Consider the following 21,564-nt stretch of genomic DNA (forward strand, 5'->3'; position numbering starts at 1 on the left):
ACTCATTTAGCTTCTTTGTTAATTCTAATTATCCATTCAAAACTAAGTATTAGTTAGTCTTAACTCTATCTTAACAGTTAATCCAATAATCTCGAAGAAAAAGAAGATATTTATCTCTCTAGATTAGATTGTTTCTGTTATAACTTTATTCTCTAAATATTTAAAATATATAGTATAACAAAAATATGTTTTTCTATTTTTCTTAAAAAATAATTTTTCATTAAAAAATAATTAGGGTTTGAAAAGAAAGTTAAACAATTTAATTTTTAAATATTATTTGATCATTTTAAAAAGTTTAATTTCTATTAATTATTTTATCTTAGAACATTAAAAACATATTTTTTAAGAGAAAAAATATTTTAAATCAATTAAATACAGACCACTCTCATCTTATATGTACTTGGCTTTATAGAATTATCTTTTTATTTATTTATTTTTCGATAAATTAGATACAATCCAAAATAATAAATAAATTATTTTTAAAACATATATGAAAATACATATAATATAATTTTTTTAGTAAAATTAAGTACACACATTTAAAATAATAAATAACAAATCAAATATTTTGTAAATACATCCAAAATTATCAAAAATTATAAAAAAATAGATCCTATCGAACGTAAAGATTACTATGTTTATTTAGCTATGATAGTTTCAAAATTATTCTTACAATAATGAAGCTTTCTCTCTCAAATACAAGCAAAAAAATAGATTTAAAAAGATAGAATATTTTACCACAAGAGGCCAGAAAGCGTTATTTATAATTTTTTATTAGTATTTTTTGAAAAAAAAAGTGATTTAATTTATGATATAATTTTTTTAATTATATTCAAGACACATCTAAAATAATAAATAATAAATAAAATATTTTTAAATTTAAAAATATATATAATATAAATTTTTTTAGTAAAATTAAGTAAACATATCTAAAATAGTAAATAACAAACTAAATATTTTGTAAACACATTTAAAATGATAAAAAATCATAAAAAGATAGAATCTTTATTAGAGTCTTGGAGGAGATGGTGGGAAAGACAAAAAGTGCGTTATACATCCAAATTTTGGCAAAAGATCGAAGCGCGGTCAAGATGGGAAGAACACGGGACGAGAAAGAACGCGGGGCGACAGAAGAACACGGCTCGAGGAAGGAGTGTAGCGAGGGAAGAGCGCGGGGCAGGTGAGGAGCGCAGGGCAGGAAGGAGCGTCGCAACGGAGAAGGAGTGTGAGGGCTGCGAATCTAGATTTTTGGTGGAGGGGATATTTAATGGAATGAAACCTGTATTTTGAGATATTTAAAAGATGTTTTAGGATGTATTAGGATTTAAAAAGTTTAAAATTAAATTGTTGAATTTTAGTTTTATTTAAACTGTTTTTTAAATTTATGTTTTAAATTAAAAGACATTAAATTTATTTAGATATGTTTGTTTTAATTTTTTTAAAATTAGTGTCACAAAACACTTTTTAATGAATAAATTTACTAAATATATAGTCGTATTGATTTATTTATTACTTTTGAAATTAATTATAGAAAAATGCCTAATGGTAGTTTTCAACTGCTATGACAATAAAAATTAAAAATAATTATAAATAATAAAATAATATTATATATTAAATTTTTTTAATTAAATTAATTAAATATAACAAAAATTTATTATAATTAATATTATTCTAAATTTTATTATTTAGATTGAATTTAATTTATAAAAAATCTTGAAGGTGTTACTTTAAATAATAATTTTGGATCTCTAATTTGTAGCCGGGTAAGTATATACATTCCAGAGCAAGTGCAAATAGCATGTATATCCAACACTTGTCACTGTGAATTGTAAAGTGAAAGAGTCACATGCAGTGCAGTAGTGTGCAGATCAAACATCAAATCCATATGATAATTGGATTAAATCAATATGCTCATAATTAAATCACAAAAAAAGAGCACTCAAAATTGAAATAAAGATACATATAACACGTCAACTAAAGCAACTATGCAGCTGAATTTTATTTTATTTTATTTTAATTTATTTTTTATTTTTTTAAAAAAATAGAGAATGGAGAAGAAGCTTAATTACCTTGAACGGTAACCATCAAATGTAGAAACAGCAGCAAAACTTGATGAGCCTCCAACTATTTATATTTCAAATGTAATTTTGACCAAACACTTACTTAAGGTGTTATGAATAATCTCTCTGACAAAATTGTGGATGAGATTAAATTCATAAATTTGTGAAACTTGTCTTTTTTGGTTTTTAATACTAAAGTAGTGTTTAGTTAGAGACGGAAACTAAAGAATTATAATTCAGTATTGTGTTTGGTGATTAGAAAATTAAAATTTTACTTTTTTCAGTATTTTTAAAAAATAGAATATAAAAAATAAAATTTTATAAATAAAAATTAAAATTTTAATATTTTTTATAAAAAATATTTTTATTTAATTTTTAAATTTTAAATTTATTTTTTAATTTTTATTATTTTAAATTAAATATAATATTAAAATATAATTTAATTTAATATATTTTATATTAAATATAATATAAAAATTTAATTTAATTTCATTTTTTCAATCGTTATCTTTTAATTTCAATTTTTTAAATCCCAATTTTCCTTTCAAATGCAAGTATGCAAGTGAAGCCACTGTATTGTTATTATAGAAGAATTGGTATGATATGATAATTTCATTATTAAAGTTTTGGCTCTTGAGAGTGTCTAAGGCTAAGATGGTCAATTGGCACCACAGAAACAATACCTACCATGCTACCCAATGTAACAGCCACACGTTTAAAGTTAATGAATGTGGTGCAGATTACAAAATTGAAATTTGTTTTGTTCAATATAACTTTCCTTTTTATCATCATGCAGCTGCTGACTATAATTGACGAATTAACATTCAATCACGTTTTTTTTTCTTTTGTTTAATTCAAATTTAAATCAAAGATTTAGCTAATATATATTCTTAACACATAAAACAAATAATAAAATTATTAATTAAATTTTTTTATAAAAAATATAAAATTTTTAATATATTTATTAAAATAAATTATTTAAATTTTTTTATTATTAACAACCTTAAATCAAATACTCATTTCATAGTACCTAATTAATGCTGTGGACCTGTGGTCCGATCTCCGATCCAACGTAGTTTATCAATTTTCTTTTGTATTATAGGGTATGCTTTATATGCGCCAGATTTAATTTAATAAAAAAAATATAAAGATCTAACTTTAAGAAACCTGATGATGTATATAGTTATAGCATATGACATGTTTGGCATATTAAATAATAGCATATCACGTTATTATTGATTTGAACAGCGACTTAAGCAGTGTACTTCCGTAGTGGTAGCTAGCATATTAATAATGTTGTCATATACTCAATATGTATGTATCAATCAATTTGTGATGTTGGATCGATCAAATCTGATCTTAGATTATACTTAATAAATACAACTATCCAAGATGGTATCCGTCGGATCGTTGTCCTATTTCATCAATAATGTCTAATAATAATAATAATCAACGAATTAAGAATTAATGAATTAACAATCATGCATCATCCTGATCGCACCTAAAATAATAAGAATAGAGGACACAAAATATCTTCCATTTTTATCATGATGCTGGTGCTGAATGACGACAACTATTTAAAAATGTCCAATCACGTTTTTTTTTTAAAATACACATTTAAATAAACATATCACTTCGTTTTGAAGACTAATATATATATTTGATAATACTTTTTTTAATTTAAAGAAAACTAGCTAGCCTCAACTATGTTTATTATAAACTAGCACATGGATTTACGACATTGATATGGATACACAAATAAACATAAGTGCATGTTTTCTTATGCAAAGTAGTCAACATAATTTAGTGTATTTACATACATGTTGCAAGCGAGTTTGCTGCGGTTGGATGGAATGATCAATTGATAATTGATATTAGAATCTTAATTACTGCGGCTAACAAAAATAATATCCGGCGGCTTCTTTGTCCAATTTCATGAATCATGCATCACCCACCTCAAAAATATATATAAAAGATATTTCTGTCCATTACATGCAAATTATTACATATTCGACTTGTTCGACAAACAAATAAAAAGAAAATTAATTACATGAAGATAATTTTTAAAAATATTTTTAAATTTTATTTTGTTTCAATTTTGTTCTAGAAATTTTCGAATTACATCAAATATATCGTTGATACTCTGATAGCTTGTTTTTCAAAAAAAAAATTAAGATCAATGCAGCAATAATTTCATAAGAATAACTTTCAAATTCAACACAAGTAAACTGGACATAATTGTCATGTATTATTACTGGATTAAATCTAAATTTTTTGGAAATTTTGCTGGTAAAGATATATTTGATGCAAATAAAAAAATTTAAAAATAAAATTAAAATAAAATAAAATTTAAAAATATTTTTAAATTTTTTAACCAAAAAAATATACTTTATCCAAATATATAATATTTTTTTTAAAATCCATAACAAAATATACGTCTCTTACTTTTTCTGAATTAAATGATTGAGATTGTTGGTGAATGCAAAATGAGAGAAAAACCATCTTCACCCAAAACTGCAGCTTTTTGGTTTGCTTCTCATCCGACTCAGTCGTATCCCAAAATGGCTTTGGCCACTTCTCTCCAACTGATAGGCCATTTCATGTAACTGTTCTTTTGATAACATACATACCCATGTTTCCAAAACAACGAAAGACAACACTTTTACTAGGTTGCACTCGTGATTCATCATCATGCACAACACGTGTATGTTTGTGATTTTGTTTTTGTTGCAAGTAAAGGTCCCACGTAGAAAACTGGTGGTGTTGGACCAATGAGTACGCATGAACCTTCGGAATTTGCTTTGAGGTTTCTTGGTTCTAATAAGGCCTCAAATGTGTTCAATATATAACACCGCGTGTTTTGGATGCAACAACTGCGAATTGAAGAAAAGAATTGCAGCTGGGAAGCAATGATGAATGCAAGGAAGCAGAAGAAGTAGGCATCTAAAACAGGGGAAAAACAGAGTTCTTGTGGCTTAGGTATATGCAAAGAGCGAATGTAAGATAAATGTTATGCAACCAAATGCACCAAAATCCAAGACAACTATGTCACATGCATGACTGTGATGCATCTGAAACAATGATTGCTTAACATCTTCCCATCTTCCTACTTAGCTCAATTCAGTTAAGCCATATTGAACTGCTAGTCAAACTTCTCAAGAAAATTCATTGCCATGCAAAAATGATTTGGTGACTATTATCCCATGAAAGATATAAAATAGACATCATATTCTCTTGTCTAAACCAAATACATCATAATACTGATTGGTAACCGGTAGTTACAATTCACAAATACAAACTGATATATCAATAAGTAACACTCACTAGTACTTAGTTACAAATACACAACTCATTTTATTTACTTTTAAAGTTTCACACACTCACTTCATGAACGACTACTTTTTGTTAATCCCTTGAAAGTACTGCTGCTTTATTTGCTACCTGACTAGAATGATGCCAGCACATGGTCGCTGATCCGCTATCAGTGAAAAGATAAGAAATCATTAACATCATTCAAAGTCCATAAATCGAACAATATTTCATATCAACGAAAATTGAAATAAGATCAACTTAAAATAAATAAATAAACAAATAAGTATTACCAATCAAGCTAGTAGTTGTTGCATATATTACCACCGTTGCCACCTTGACATAACTTTTTCTGTTATGTTGTTCAAGAACCGGAAGTAAGCATGTCTCCATGAGCGATTGAAGAGGATAGTGCCAAAGATCCCCCAAAATCCAACAAAGAATCCCAATCCCATGCTTGCAAAGAATGCCTGAATAAAACCATCATTTTCATCTTGGGTTTTGATCAAAGATTCTTGATGTGGCCCGTCCTTAGGACACATTTTTTCAAGAGGAAGCCCACAGAGATTTTGATTTTCTTCGTAGCTTGAGGCATTGAAACTCTGCAACTGTGTGCCAGTTGGAATTTGTCCAGACAAATTATTATGTGATAGATCCAACACAGAGAGAAAATCAATTTGTGCAAGACTAGAAGGAATGGAGCCAACTAAATGGTTTCTTGACAAATCAAGAGACTCCAATGATAACAACCTTCCAATTCCTGAAGGAATTTTTCCTGTCAAGTTATTTCTTGATAAATTCAATGAAACTAGCTCCACCAAATTCTCAAGCTCTGATGGAATGTCTCCTGACAAGTGATTACTTGAGAGATCAATACCTTTTAGAAGCAGCTTATCATTCTCAAATATGTGTTCTACACCCTTCCACATCAACAAAGCAATTATATCATAATTATACACATATATTCCAAGAGTGTGGTTGACAATATAAGAATGATAATCTGGTAAGAACCTTTCTTGGGTGGTCATTGCAGTGAAGTTAATGAAACATTTGGGAATTGGGCCCCACAGATGATTAACCGAGAGATCCAAGAAGCGAATGCCATTTAGAAAACAAAGAGATGATGGTATACTTCCAAAAAAGTGATTTTTCCGCAAGCTTAACATTTGCAGTTGTTGTAAGCTGCTTCCAATCCAAGAAGGAATGATTCCTGATAATTTGTTCTCTCCTGCATCCAGCATCACTAAATTTTTGCAATGCTTCATCGAGGAAGGAAGCTCCCCCGTCAAGCTATTGTTTCTCAATATCAATACACGAAGCTCAACAACTGATCCCATTGAAGTGGGGACTTGTCCAGAAAAATTATTGTTACTCACATCTATATATGCTAATGATTTAAAATTCTCCCAACAATCAGGGATTTGACCAGATAAATAATTCTTTGAAATATCTAATTGGCCTAATCCTTCAGCTGTATCATTGGCACATACAAATGAAGTAACATCTGAAAATTTATTGTTGGACAGATCCAGGGACACAGCTCTTCGTAAAAATGCCGGGATTGAGCCTTCAAATTGATTTGCAGCTAGATTTATAGAAGGATATTCCGTAAGCCTCAATGGAAAATCTGGAATTATTCCAGTGAGATTGTTGTAAGAAATGTTCATCCTATTTAGCCTTGTTGATAGAGCCCAAAACCACTCTGGAGTGATATCCGAAATTCCAGCATTGGAAATATCAAGTTGCATCAAGTTTTTCTGTGTCTGCAACCATTTTGGAAGATACGGACCCACCATGCAATGTTGCAACATTATCACTTGCAACTGAAAAGGTGGAATCCAATCAGGATTAATTTTCAAAACGAATGAGTTGCCAGTTAAGTCCAAGACCTTCAACTTAGACAAATTATGAAACAGAGAGTCTGTGATCACCCCTTCCAAAGAGTTTGAGTTCATGATCAATGTCTCCAACTGTGACAGAAATTGAATTCCTTCAGGAACCTTCCCATTTAGCTTATTTTGAGACAAATATAAATCTGTTAAAGATGGGAAAATTGAGATGTCAGGCAAAGTTCCGTTGAATTGGTTATATTGGAGATTCAAATATTGGAGTGAGTATCTTGTGCATCCAGACAAGTGGTGGATTGCAACTGGAAGCTCTCCCGTCAAAGTGTTGTGGGACAAGTCTAATGATGCGAGACTACATATGTTTCCAAATGACTTTGGAATTCCACCTTGTATAGAGTTCGAAATGATGGACAAAGCCTTTAACTGAGATGGCAACCTGATATTGTCAGGTATTTTCCCTCTTAACTGATTAAAATCAAGGGACAACTCTTTTAAAAATGGGAATATTGAAAGGTCCTCAGGTATTGAGCCAGTCATCTGGTTATTTTCCAAATACAACTCTTGTAGTGAGTGAGTGACACAGCCAGCAGAGAGATTATGAAGAATTGATTCCAAATCTTCAGTCAAATCGCTACCAAACACCTCCAAAGAAGATAAGGTGCATATATTCGCAAAGGATTTGAAATCCCTGGCCGTGATTTGATCATGAGATATTTGAAGCCGCTCAAGTGATTGCATTGTGATGTCAAAATGATTTGATGTGGCAGGTGTGGAACCCTCTAAGAGGCTGGAATCAATGGCAAGTTCAACCAGGTTGGAAGTGACATTGGACAACCATTGGAATAACAGGGAAGGAGTGAAGGTGTTATAAGAAAGATCCAAGATTGAAAGAGAATTAGGAAATTTGAACTTGGAAAGTATTGGTGTTTGTGAAGAGATAAAATGATCTGAAAGTGCACAATTGATTAGGCTGAGTTCTGTTAGTGTGGAGATATTACTGATGGCTTGTATCCAGTTATAGGAATTGTTGAGATTCAATATAGACCTCAAGTCAAGATGGGTTAAAGAGGTAAGAGTGGATAACCATTGTCCATCATCATTCATTTTGAGAGAATCACCTGAACCGGCAAGGTAAAGCTCGTGCAAGCTTGAAAGGTTCCCAAGTTGAGATGGTATTGTTCCTTGGAAATCATTTAGATCGAGATTAAGATACTCCAACTTGGACAGATTTCCAAGTTGATAAGGGATTGAACCCTCTAAACGATTGTCAAAAAGATTCAAGTATGTTAAATGAGGAAGAGATCCAAATTGAGTTGGAATTCTTCCACCAAAGCCACAAGATGACAAATCAAGATACCTCAAGCTGGTGAGGTTACCAAAGAATTCAGGGATATGGTAATCTTCAAAACGATTGGAATTGAGGTTCAAGTACCTGAGGTGCTGCAATTCCACTAACGAGCGGGGAATCTTACCTCTCAAAAATCGTTCTATGTAGGAATATTCATTTACGATGAAGTCACCGTGAAGGTCGAGACTGATAACATGGGCAGTGAGGTTGCTGCAGCGAACACCGTTCCAATGGCAGCAATCACGACCCTTCCACGAAGAGAGAATGCCGTAGTCATCAACCATGGCGGCCTTGAAATCCAGCAGTGCTTGCCTCTCCCGCTCTGCGCACTTCACCGCTCCTCCTGCTGCAGTAGCACAAACAAGAAGAAGTAAAACAGCTTCAATCAGAATCAGATTATTCATCCTCATCATGACTACGCTCATCACAAGTGAAGTATGAACTCAAGAATGTGCCTGTTATAGCACCATATATGGATCCAATATATAGTAGAGCACCTCCATTCGTTGCTATGAATTACTATCACTATCATGTCTCACTAAATTTCCAGAGTATTTCTGACGTTGCAACTTCTAAATTTCTTGCACCATTTTCCACGGAATGAAGCTACGAGGAGGACCACAATCTTTATAGAGTATCTTCAATTGGGTGCTTGAACAATGAGGACGATCCATTCTATACTCCAAGCTGCATGCAACTTTGAATTGAATGACACTATTTTCCACGATATTGGTGTGGCACTCATTTAAGTCAAAGTTCTCATCTACTAGTATCCATGGCGTTCTACATGCACGATTCAAAGTCATCAAATTATCTTTCTACAATGTTTCACCCCCACTTTGAATTATTCAATGACACCATTTTCCACAATATGATGTTGATAGCGTATCCTTGTAAAGAAAGTGTCGTTATTATTTGAATAATTTTACCGATTCCTATTACTTCTATTTGCTCTACAAGTAAAAAAATGAGATCAAAATTTTTATGGATGAATTCTATATCTAATTTGTAACTTAAGATATTTGAACTCTCTTCTATTTTATTTATCTATATAAAAGTTAATATTTATATTTTTTTGTAATTAGAAAATAACATCTCTTCTACTTATTTTATATTGCCACATAAGTTCTTATGCCAAATTGTAACTTTTATAGAATTTTAATTTTTTTTTTGTTATTATCCTTCTTCATCTAATAACATTAATTAGCATCATCCCCTAATTAATAATAAATTGAATACCATTATTATTTTATTTTCTAAAAAAAGGTCATATTTATTTGTCATTAATTAATTTTATTTATTAAAATATTAATCTATTTTTATGTATTTTATATTATAAATGAAATAATCTATGTGTTATATTTTTTATAGCTTGAATTCAAAATTTTTTTATTATTATTTTGGTTGTCTAAAAGATTTATAAAATTTTTGTATAACATTTGTTTTTCGCATATTGTGGGGTTCTAAATTTAGTTTATTTATAAACTTCATACTTGGTCCACTTGATGCATTAGTAGAAATTAGAGCACAAAAGAATAACCATTTTTTTCATAAACATGCTTATTTAAAAGTATAATTTATTTATTTATTCATATTTTAAATAAAAATAATATTTTTATAACATATTAAAATTTAATTTTGTAATTCATTGTTCAATAATAAAAAAATTACCTCAAGACATTAATAAAATTTTTATTAAAATATCTATCGTATTTTTTTAATCTATAGAAAACTAGTTAGCCTCATGTATGGCACTATGTTTCGTATAAACTAGCACATCTACTTACGACATTGATTTGATATATATATGAATACACAAATAATAAACATGAGCGCATTTTTTTTTATGCAAAGTCAACATCAACATATATGATTTAAATAAAAAATAGGATGTGCATATTATATACTCAGCCATTAAATTTAACCATTATGAATTTATGTATAAATATATATTTTATTTTATTTATTTTTAACATATATTTTATATTTTAAAATATTATATATAAATGACTAATTTAGTAGGTAATTATTTTTTTTATAAATAGTATAACTTAATGTGTGTTTCACTGTTTCTATACATGTTGCAAGAAGTTGTGCTTCCACTGGATCGATCAACTAACCAAAACAATAACGGCAGCTTCTTTGTCCAATTTCATGAATCATGCATTAGCATTACCCACTGCACCTCAAATACAAAAGATAGGACAATTTACCCAAATAAATAAAGTAGATGGAATCTTTACTCAAATACACAAAATAGAAACATGTTACGTGTATGTGCAATTTTCCATTTTTATGTAATCCGTGGGAAGTAATCACGGTTTCTAATTTTTACATAAACCGTGGCTGTCTAGAACGGATTATGATTGTTTTATGTTGTGTGTAAACCGTGTCAAGTAGTCACGGATTACGAAGGGAAGAAGGAAGCCATAAACCGTGGCAGGCTCCCACGGTTTATCAGTAGTCAGTACTATCCATTAGAAGAGTTTCAGAATTTGAATGAAAAAAAAATTAATTTTTTTATGGAAAAGTCTACGTTACCAACAGCGTATCTGCCAACTCTTATTTATAATTGTGTTTCATAGAAGTGTGTTCGTGGATGTGTCTAATAATTAATATATTTTAAATACATATATAAAGAGACACATCCAGAAAATATATTTATAAAGACACTTCTATTAAACACAGTTATAAAAAAGACATTTTTATTAGACACATCTACGAACACACTTCCATGAAACACAATTATAAATAAGAGTTGGCAAGAAGTTGGCAGATATGCTGTTGGTAACGTAGCGGAACCATTTTTTTATATCTTATTCAATAAAAACGTATCTAATATTTCTTATTTTTTTATTAATGGTTTTAAAATGATTAAAATGAATAATTAAGCTAAGTTTTTTAGATCTTATTCAATAAAAATATATCTAACATATTAGTTTAAAATATGATCTCTTGTAGGGTTTTAGATGTGTGGGTTAATAATTAAAACTCTTAAGATTTATTTTTTGGATTTTAAAATTAAAATCTTTAATTTTACTGAATATAATTTTTGGATGTATATTTAAATGATAATCTTTTAATAATTAAAAATGCTAGAACTAAAACAGAAATTTTAAATTTTAAATTTCAGTTTTATTTAGTTTGTATTTTGAATATGTATTTAATTTTAAAAAGACACTAAATCTATTTAAGTGTGTTTATTTCAATTTTTTTTTTAAATTATTATAATAAAAAACTAAATAAAGGATCACATTTAAAGGATTTCTTAGTCTTCAAAAGTCTCTTTTATCTTAATATTTTACGAATTAAAATGCTTCTGAAAAATCACTAGAGAAGAAAATATATGAATTTAAACGTCTGTAAATATAAAGTTGATATACAATATATTTCATATTCAAGTAATAAAGTTTTAAATCAAGAATCCTTTAAAAATTCATTATTTAGTTACTATTTTTATTTTATACACGAATTTATATTAAGCAGAATACTCATCTCAATCCAAAATCAAATCATGTTCCCATTGACAATAAATACGCCATTGGTATTTAAACTTTATAAAAAAAAATTCCATTCCTCAAGGCTTCTATTCTATGTATGTAAAGAAAGTGTAGTTCAACTCATGCATATAGCATGCTAATGGTGCTAACTGCTAATGCAAATAAACTTCAATTAGAATTATGTTCTTTCACACTATATTAAGCAAACAAAATTTAATAGGAGCCCACTCACTCATCATATGATTGAGATTCTGTCTTTTTTTTTTTTTTTCACTCAAATTCTGAAACTCTTTTAATAGATAGTACTGACTACTGATCAGTATATCAATCCCTCTCCCTCTTCCTCCCACAACGTTTTATCACCATTTAGCTATCTTCATAAACCGTTGGAGCCTGCCACGGTTTATGGTTTCCTTCTTCCCTTCGTAATCCGTGGCTACTTGCCACGATTTACACACAACACAAAACAATCATAATCTGTCCTAGGCAGCAACGGTTTATGTAGAAATTAGAAACCGTGGTTGCTTCCCACGGATTACATAGAAATAAAAAATTGTACATGCACGTAACATATTTCTATTTTGTGTATTTGAGTAAAAATTTCATCTACTTTATTTATTTGGGTAAATTGCCCCAAAAGATATTTATATCCATTATAATAGGATAATGGTACAACATGATTTCTCTACAACTTTGTATCGCTATTTATCCAATGTGTGACTATATATCAAGCCGCATTAATGTCTTCTGTGTCTTCAACCATCTTGGAAAATAGGGACCCAACTTGCAATGCTGCAATATTATCGCTTGCAACTGAAAAGGTGGAACCCAGTTACGATTAATTTCCAAAACAAATGAGTTGCCAGATAAGCCCAAGACCTTCAACTTAGACAAATTATGAAACAGAGAGCCTGTGATCACCCCTTCCAAAGAGTTTGAGTTCATGATCAATGTCTCCAACTGTGACGGAAATTGAATTCCTTCGGGAACCATCCCATTTAGCTTATTTAAATGTGTTAAAGATGGGAAAATTGAGATGTGAGGCAAAGTTCCGTTGAATTGGTTATTTTGGAGATAAAATGTTGGAGTTGATGAGTTTGGAAAACTTTAATACATTATGATAAATATTATTAAAATAGTAATTAGAAATTATTAAATTGATTTTGCTTTAAAATTATTTAATTAATAATTTTTATGTTGTTTGCAAATTTTGGTTATTGGGCATAAAGAAATTGGGAGCCCAAAAATATTGGCAAAATATTCGGCCTTTAGTACAAAAATGATCTAAATTTTGTGGTTGAATTATTCTTGTGTTAATTGGGCCAGGAAAACCAATATGAAACCCAAAACTTTTTTTTGAAAGACTAACAAAAGGTTAATTCGAAATTAAAAAAGAGAGAAAGTAAAGGTTGCATGCTTTCCACGGACACACACTCCCATTCAAAGGGGTTTTGGAAAAAGGAAACTGAACTCATTTTAATTTCTTTCTTTAAGTCCATTGAAAGCTTTTCTCTCTTCTCTCTCTAGTTTCGGTCATGTCACAGAAAAGAAGAAGAAGTAAGTTATTAGAAGTGAAGTACTGTAGCAGTGAAGCTAGGAAGAAGCAAGCGGCCAAGGTGATGATGGCCCTTGCAGAAAGAAGATCTACAGTATGGGGTGGTTGAGATCTTTGCCACTAATGGTAAGATGTGGTGAGGAAGTCTCAAGATCTCCATACCTAGAAATGAAAAAAAATCCAATTCGGTCAGAGAAGAAGATCCTTGAGGCATGGCTTGTCTCTACTTTTTGTTCACCCATCACAGAAGGTAGCTACTGTAGCTGCGTGGAGGAGAAAGCAGAAGTGGAGCAGAAACGGCTGTCAATGATCAAGTGTTCATCAAGGGTCAGAAATCCTTCTTGGGGACCAAGTCAAGATGGAAGGCTCAGATTGATGAAGTTTGAAGTAATGGGATGAGGAAGAGGTAATTGTATGTTGGTTTTTGCATTCGGTTCCTTCTCTCCTCTCTCTGTCCGAAATCGGGTTTGATGATTGAAGAAGAAAAAATTGGCTCGGTTGAACCGTTTCAACCTTGGAGGCTTCCCCTTCTATAATAAGGGTGAACAGCCAAGGCTTGAGACAAGGAGAGTAAGCACATAGTTCTCATAGCTACCCAAGCTAACAGAAGTTCTTCTCCTTCAATGTGTTTCATTTTGTATTTTCTTTAGTTTTGTCTGTCTTGAGTCTCATGGTGAAAAAGGCAAACAGTGTGAGGTTTGTAAGAAAAAGTCAGTGAGCAAAAAAAGGCAGAGTGTACAAAATTAAAGAAAAATCTATGGATGTCCTAGAGGTCCTTTGTACATCTATGTGCTGTGTATCATGATTCTATGGGAATCCCCTTGCAAGTTGGGTTAGCACTTAGTAGTTGAAAGTTTGGTAGGTGACCAAGTCAAGTTCAGGATTGGGGATAGATTATGGACTTGTCCCCGATAGGAAGGGTAGTTCCTAGGGAGAATTGGTGTCTGTAATCTGTTTGATTATAGTGAAATTCCATCATTATTGTGATGGAGACTGGACGTAGGCTGTATTGCATTTAACAGCTGAACCAGGAAACTTCTTGGTGTGATTCTCTCTTTCTCTTCTACTCCATTTCAGTTTCTATTACTAAGGAGACAAAATTGAAAAAATATCTCCTGACTGGGTACGAGACAAAAAGAAAAGGTCTCGTGTCTGGTTATGAGACAAAACGCAGAAAAATCTCCTGAAGCTAAGTTAAAAAGACAGCAAGTATTACTCAGCAAAAAGGGGCTAAGATTCAACCCCCCTTCTCTTAGCCACTAATTACCATCAATTGGTATCAGAGCTTGGTCTCAAAGAGATCAAACTTTGCAGCTTGAAGAAAAGGTCCTGATGGCAGAAAACAGTGGCTCAAACCTGGTGGCTTATACTTTGACGGAAGGACAGTCAAGCAACAGACACCATCTCTTCAATGGAAAGAACTACACATATTGGAAGGAAAGAATGAAGATTTTTGTCCAACCAGTAGATTACAGACTATGAAAGATAATTCTAGAAGGCCCTCAATTTTCAATCACTACATATATTTTCTACTTCAATTATATTTTTTTTGACCAAATTCTCCTTAACTATTAATAGAAATAATATTTAAAAAAAAGGCTGAAGTCTAAATGCTGAGCCACTTTCCTCTTCAACACAGACTCTCTGGTCACCTCCCAACCCTAATCTCTTCAACCTTCTTCCTACGAAGTACAAACTCCACCGTCAAACGAAGCTGTCGCAGGTCGGAGTCTCACCGTCGCGGGTCAGAGCCTCATCGTCGCGGGTCGAAGCGTCATTGTCACCGTCACCAAAGCGTTGGCGTCATCTGGTCGTCGGCTTGGCGTTGTCGTGGTCGTCGGCTTGTTGTCGTCACCGTCACCAAAGCGTCGTCATCTGGCTCTGGCCTTCTGTGCTCTCCCGCAGTGAGTACTGACTACTGAGGAATTTTGTTCTTCAATCTTTTTGAGTTTTTGTTCTTCAATTAATTTTGAGTTTCTGTGCTCTGGCTTTCTGTTTTCCACCAAAAGCACGTTATCCTCCCACAACAGCCAACACATCAAGATCGGCCCAACCATTCCATCGCATCGCCTATAGGGGTGGCAACGGGGCGGGTAGAGGCGGGTTTTTGCTCTACCCGATCCCACCCTGCCGTACAACAACTCGCATAGAATCCGCCCCGCTTCTACCCGCGGGTAGTAAACTGTTGAACCTTAACCCGTTCCGCCCCTATAATTATTAAAATTCAACAAATAAAATTAAATTTCAAAATTTATATAACCATCATCACAACATAACATGAATTAAAGTATAAATTTAAATATAATATAATATTATTAATTATTTACTAATTATTTTACATATATTATACATATTATATATTAAAATTATATATATTATATATATAGCGGGTTGGGTAGAGGCGAGTATTACCTAAACTTGATCCCGTTCCGCTAAAAATTCGCTCCGGAGTGGGTAATTACTCGCTCCGAACGAGTAGGGGCGGAGTGGGTACCCGCGTGTTCGGGTGGTATTGCCATCCCTAATCGCCTAGATTTGTTTTCACCTTCTGTTCGTCTTCTCGCCTTTTTCTCGTTGATTTTGTTGCCGTTGCCGTTGCCGTTGCCTCTCCAGTGGTTGTTCGATTTTTTCGCTGTGACACCTGTATTCCCTTCCCTGTTTCGCTGTTCTGGAGATCCCACTATTCAATTTTCATTCTTGATTTTTCAGTATCTATTACAGATAATGCTTTTGACTTTCTTTGGATAATTGATTAATTGTAATAATAAATAATATAGGTTTTAAATTTTAGATAAGCAATTTTGATATTTGATGGAATGACTTATTGATTAGTTTTTAAATTTAAACCTTTTATGGAATTGTTTTGGACAAATCTACCAATCCTATGCACCTGGAGTCAGAAGTTTATGGATTAGCAATGACAATATGGTGTTTTTGTGCAGTAGCTTGGGAAAGAGTCAGAGCCAAGAAGAGATGCTGGAGAGTAGGATGGGGTGGGGCTTTTTGTTTAATATTATTTTTATTAATACTTAAAGATAATTTAGTTAAAAAAATATAATTGAAATAGAAAAATGACGATTTTATAACATTGTGGATGATTTTAATAATAAAAAAGATCAGAAACGATTTTGATTTTCATCTCAGTTTTTAGGAATGAAAAAATTACTTAACCCTTTAAATTTAATTAAAATATATTATAATAATTACACACAAATAGTTAAATATTAACACCGTAAATACTCTTGTTATCATCTTATCTAAGAGACACTTCTAACATTTTTATTTCAGAAACAAGAATGTATGTTTTTTTAATGTTATAATTTTTTTGCCTTGATCATGTTTTCTTCTCACACACATATATATATTGGGATTAATCACTGTTTCGCCATTTATTACGCATCGCGAGCGGCCCGACTGCTAGTTTCGAATAATGTACACATTCAACTTAAATGCACTTAAGATACACATAAATGTTTTTTTTTTTTTAAATTAAATACTATCGTCAATAACTTAAAGTATTATATCAGTTGTAAACAAATTTTACACACTACTAAAATGCATGCTTACAAGTCTAACTCAATATATAGTGTGTATACAAGAAAAAAAAAAAATATTCTATAATCAAGGAGAAAAGTGGTGTGGTATGTTTAGCAAAGTGGTGACATGTTTATATATTATTCTAAACCGATGCAAATATAAGAAAAGCAAAAAAGTGCATGATGAAAGGAGATAACTCTAAACTGAGGACGACGGCTATGAACTTTTTGTTCCTTTGCATAAATTCTCTATCTAGCTATAATAAATGAATATAAAAATGATACATATCCAAAAAATTCAAAGGAGGACCTTAATAATTATCATATGTTGCTGACCCTTGTGTATATGCATTTAATGAATTGTTGCGTTTTAATTGAAGTGTGATACTACAAACATACATTAGTTATATCTTATAGGAAACATTTCAAGTGCACCGGGGAGTACCGGTGCACCAGTTGTTTTAACCATTAATTTTATTTAATATATATTATATATATTTTTTATAATTTAGATCAACGGTTAAAATAATTGGAGCATCGATACTCCCGGTGCACCTGAAATATTTCCTATCTTATATGATATGATATATTCTTTAGGTTGCCTGCATTTGATTCCGACAACAGGCATTTGTAGCCATGTTTTGGTCCCCTTGATATATATAGCTACAATACATTCGTTTCTAAGAAGCTAACTTGAATCTACTAGGTAGCTAGATAGATAGCTAGGAACGTAATCATCAATAGTATACATTATGATCAATTAATTTCCCTACATATTGTTTTCATAAAAAAACTTGTTGGATTCGTAAATGTTAACCTACCCTTAGCTTGGTACGTGTCTGTAGTAATTAAACTAGGGGTAAACTAAAGTTAAGTCACGAGTAATAATATTCTGATAATGAAAGGCTATCATCAATTTTACAGCTTTTATTTCTTAACTTGTTATAAGAACATTTATTAATAAAAATAATTCTTTATAGAAAAATATTTCTAGTACACGCTCACACGTATATATATGCCTTTATTTTTTAATACTATATTATGTTACGAATATATTAAATCAGCTACTAAAATCAATTATCAGTATAAAAAATATAGATTAAAATAAATATAAATACACATTGAAAATAAATTAAATCACATGCATAAATATATTAGTGACTGATTTTAGTAGCTAATTTTAGTATATAAATAACATTTTTATTTTCTATAAGCTTAAATTTTAGGTGAAATAAAACTATAATATAGTATTAGAACTTCTATAATTTAAGAATTTAGAATTCAATCTTTGTTAGATTTTAAAAGAAAAAAATAGTATAAAATAAATTTAAAATAAGAAAAAACCTATACAAAAAATTCAAAAAAAAAATTGTGTTTGAAGAGATAGGTTAGAATACAAAATTAAATTTTTGGAAAAAAAATAATACACATATATTACAATTTTATATGTTTAAATAATAAATTTAAAAATTAATTTTTTTAAGATGATAACATACGATTGATTGTTTTTTGTTTAAAACTCTTTTATATTAATAGCTCATAAAAGTTAGTTTATATATATATATATATATATATATATATATATATATATATATATATATATATATATATATATATATATGAATTTTGTTAATCCTTAACAAATCTTTATTAGAGCATTAGTTAATTAAAAAGCTTTATTTGGTTAATCTTTAAAAAGCAGAAAAACAGAAAACCTACTCCAAGTTTCCAAGTGTCAGATATTTAATTTTAGGGTTTCAGCTTGGAACATATATTATTCAATGTTATATACTTTTCAACTCATGAGTATATATGTTACATATGAAGTCAAAAAGACTCTGAAAACCTCAAGATTGCTCTCACACTTTTTCTCTCAAATCGAAATATATATTCTCTTAGCTTAATCTTCTACTATTGTCCACTTGTTACAGCAATAATAATGATAGATCTTCTCGTATCACAATCATATTTATTAATTAATTTTTATAATAGATTATTATAATTTTCAAATTATTCTTTTTTCAATTTATTGTTTATTAACCACTTAATTGAATGTATAGTATTAATATAAATATTCAATATATATGTGGTGTGGAACAACTCCACATAGTTTTGCATGGTCCCCTCAGCAACAACTCCCTATTCACCAATTAACTTTTAGGTTAATTTATTATATGTTCATATGCTACTGATGATGATGAATATCTGCATGTGTATCTCAAGTAGGGAGCAATAAAAATTAATTTTTCTGGTGAATGAAAAAAAGTTATATTAGTGTAGAGAATAACATGAAAATTTTGTATATATATACTATAATTTGCTAGTTTCCTTTGAATGGTAAGTTGAAATTTTTAACGTATTTATTTTTTATTAAAATAACTTAATAGTCTAAAAGATATACGAATTGTCGACAATCATATCAGCATATAATCTAAGATAAGGTTAAACATTATTCTTAATATTATATCAAAAAATATATTTTTGGAAAAATCTCAAGTCTTCCTAAAATATTAATGTTCTAGTAGTTTTAATTTTTAACCCTAATCTTAATTATAAAAATATATATAATATATTGATTAAAATCAACAATTAAAACTATTAAAATACTGGTGTTTGAGAAATAATATTTAAAATTTTTTTATATCTTTATATATATTGAAAACGGAAATGTTTGGTAACCAAAGAAAATCAGTCAAAAACAGCTATAACTTACTTTATTTAATATTCATTAATTATTGCGACAATTAATAAATGCTAAATAAGGCAAGTTATGGCTGTTTTTTTTTTTTTTCTCTTCCTAACATTACCCGAAAGAAAATTTTCTTATATCTTTATATATATTGCACGAATTAATTATATTAAAAATGTTATGATATGTCAGCATCAAGCAATAGAAGTTTTGCCGTTTAGATTGATGTTTCAAAGGTATGGGGTTTGAGACAATTATTACTAATTTTACTGAGTAATCATTAAGCCCTAACAGTAGAAGGATCCTTATCTTATGCATCCTATTAAGCATATTGTTCACCCTAATGTTGGTGAAATTAGGAACATTGAGAGCTATTTCAGCACCTTGGCCGTTTACTTTTACTAATCTTGATTTTGTCCCGCTATGCTTGTTTTCAAAATTTGAAACCCTAGATCCCCATCTTTTTAGGACAATATCATTTGCTATCTTTTAGTTATCTATGCCTTTGTGGGGTGTCCCAAACTTTTTAGGTACCAACCAATCTAGGCCAGAGAGATCTATGTATATATTATGGTGAAAGTGAATTGAATGAGAGGTTTTGTTATTTTTGTTTATTTATAATAATTATTTGGATGAATAGTATTATTAATTAGTGTTTGCAAACATCCCTTCAACCTTAAATGTAGGACATAATAAGGATAACTGATGCATGTTGTCCTTATTTCTAGGTCAGTTTCTAGTTGCATTGTGTTGTCCAATCAAATTAAGATACTGTTTTTCCTGTATAAAAAATAAATAAAATTAAGGCAAACATTTTTACTTTTAGATAGAAAATTATAGGTTTAATTACTCTATTATTGGTCCTTATAGTTTCGTAAAATTTTTAATTAGGTTTTTGTACTTTTTTTTTCCTTTTAACTGAGTCTTTGTACCAAATTTTTTTTAATTGGGTCCCTACGCTTTTTTTTCCTTTTATTTGGATCCTTACATCAATTTTTTTTAATTAGGTCCCTATAAAATTAAGTCAATTACTGGCAAAAGGGAGTTAATTGAAAAAAAATAGTGTAGAGACCCAACTAAAAGAAGAAAAAGTATAGCCGTATAGGGACCTAATTGAAAATTTTGCGAAATTATAGGGACCAATAGAGTAATTAAACCAAAATTATATTCAAATCGGTATATGGGAAACATGAATTTTAGATATGTAATTTTTGAATTTTAGATGTGTAATTTATAATTTTTTGAACATGTAAAATATTTGGTAGCTTCTTTTTTATTTTTTTTTGTTTGCAAGACCGTATTTAAATATATTAGAAGAGTTACACTGTATTTATTTTCAAAATGAAAACCATACTTAAAAATAATTAAAAAAAAGGATAATTAATATAATAACTACTAGAAAGGTTCTGAGGGTTTAATTATTTATTCCCATATATACCAATTTTTTTTTTTGAAAAAAACATCTTACTATTTTTTGTTACAGCTAGCACATATATGTGATTTTTACTTTTTTTTTTTTTTGAATAATTAAGTGGGGGCCGGGGAATCTATGGTTCTATATATTGCATGAAAGATGCAGCTATGGACTATATAAATCTTTGCTAAAAGCCATGGTGGAAAAATGATGAATACATATCAAGAAGAAGCATGATCATGTGTAAGGTTTATGGTCCCCCCAAAACCCTAGCTAATAAGCTGATGATGATGTTGTATAGCAACA

General features: G+C 30.1%; 1 protein-coding gene across 2 annotated transcripts; it reads right to left on the reverse strand.

Annotated features, from left to right (window-relative positions):
- Positions 1–5,228: 5,228 nt before the first annotated feature.
- On the reverse strand, positions 5,229–8,989 carry LOC107642232 (receptor-like protein EIX2). 2 transcript variants are annotated; one of them, XM_016345525.3, is made up of 2 exons: positions 5,663–8,989; positions 5,229–5,538 (listed from the first exon to the last, which is right to left on the reverse strand). In XM_016345525.3, the coding sequence occupies exon 1, from the start codon at positions 8,987–8,989 to the stop codon at positions 5,690–5,692; it is 3,300 nt and encodes a 1,099-aa protein (XP_016201011.2). In that variant the 3' UTR covers positions 5,229–5,538; positions 5,663–5,689. The 2 variants fall into 2 exon arrangements, with proteins under 2 accessions (XP_016201011.2, XP_088342302.1); XM_088486176.1 differs by lacking the exon at positions 5,229–5,538 and having other exon boundaries at positions 6,967–7,194; positions 7,305–8,989.
- Positions 8,990–21,564: the final 12,575 nt, after the last annotated feature.

The sequence above is a fragment of the Arachis ipaensis genome, chromosome B5 (genome assembly GCF_059453495.1).
Source record: "Arachis ipaensis isolate K30076 ecotype BB chromosome B5, ASM5945349v1, whole genome shotgun sequence".
NCBI lineage: Eukaryota > Viridiplantae > Streptophyta > Magnoliopsida > Fabales > Fabaceae > Arachis > Arachis ipaensis.

What these genes read in the sequence shown, in the direction of transcription:
- LOC107642232 (XM_016345525.3), bottom strand. Translation starts at nt 8,989, where the DNA reads ATGAGCGTAGTCATGATGAGGATGAATAATCTGATTCTGATTGAAGCT.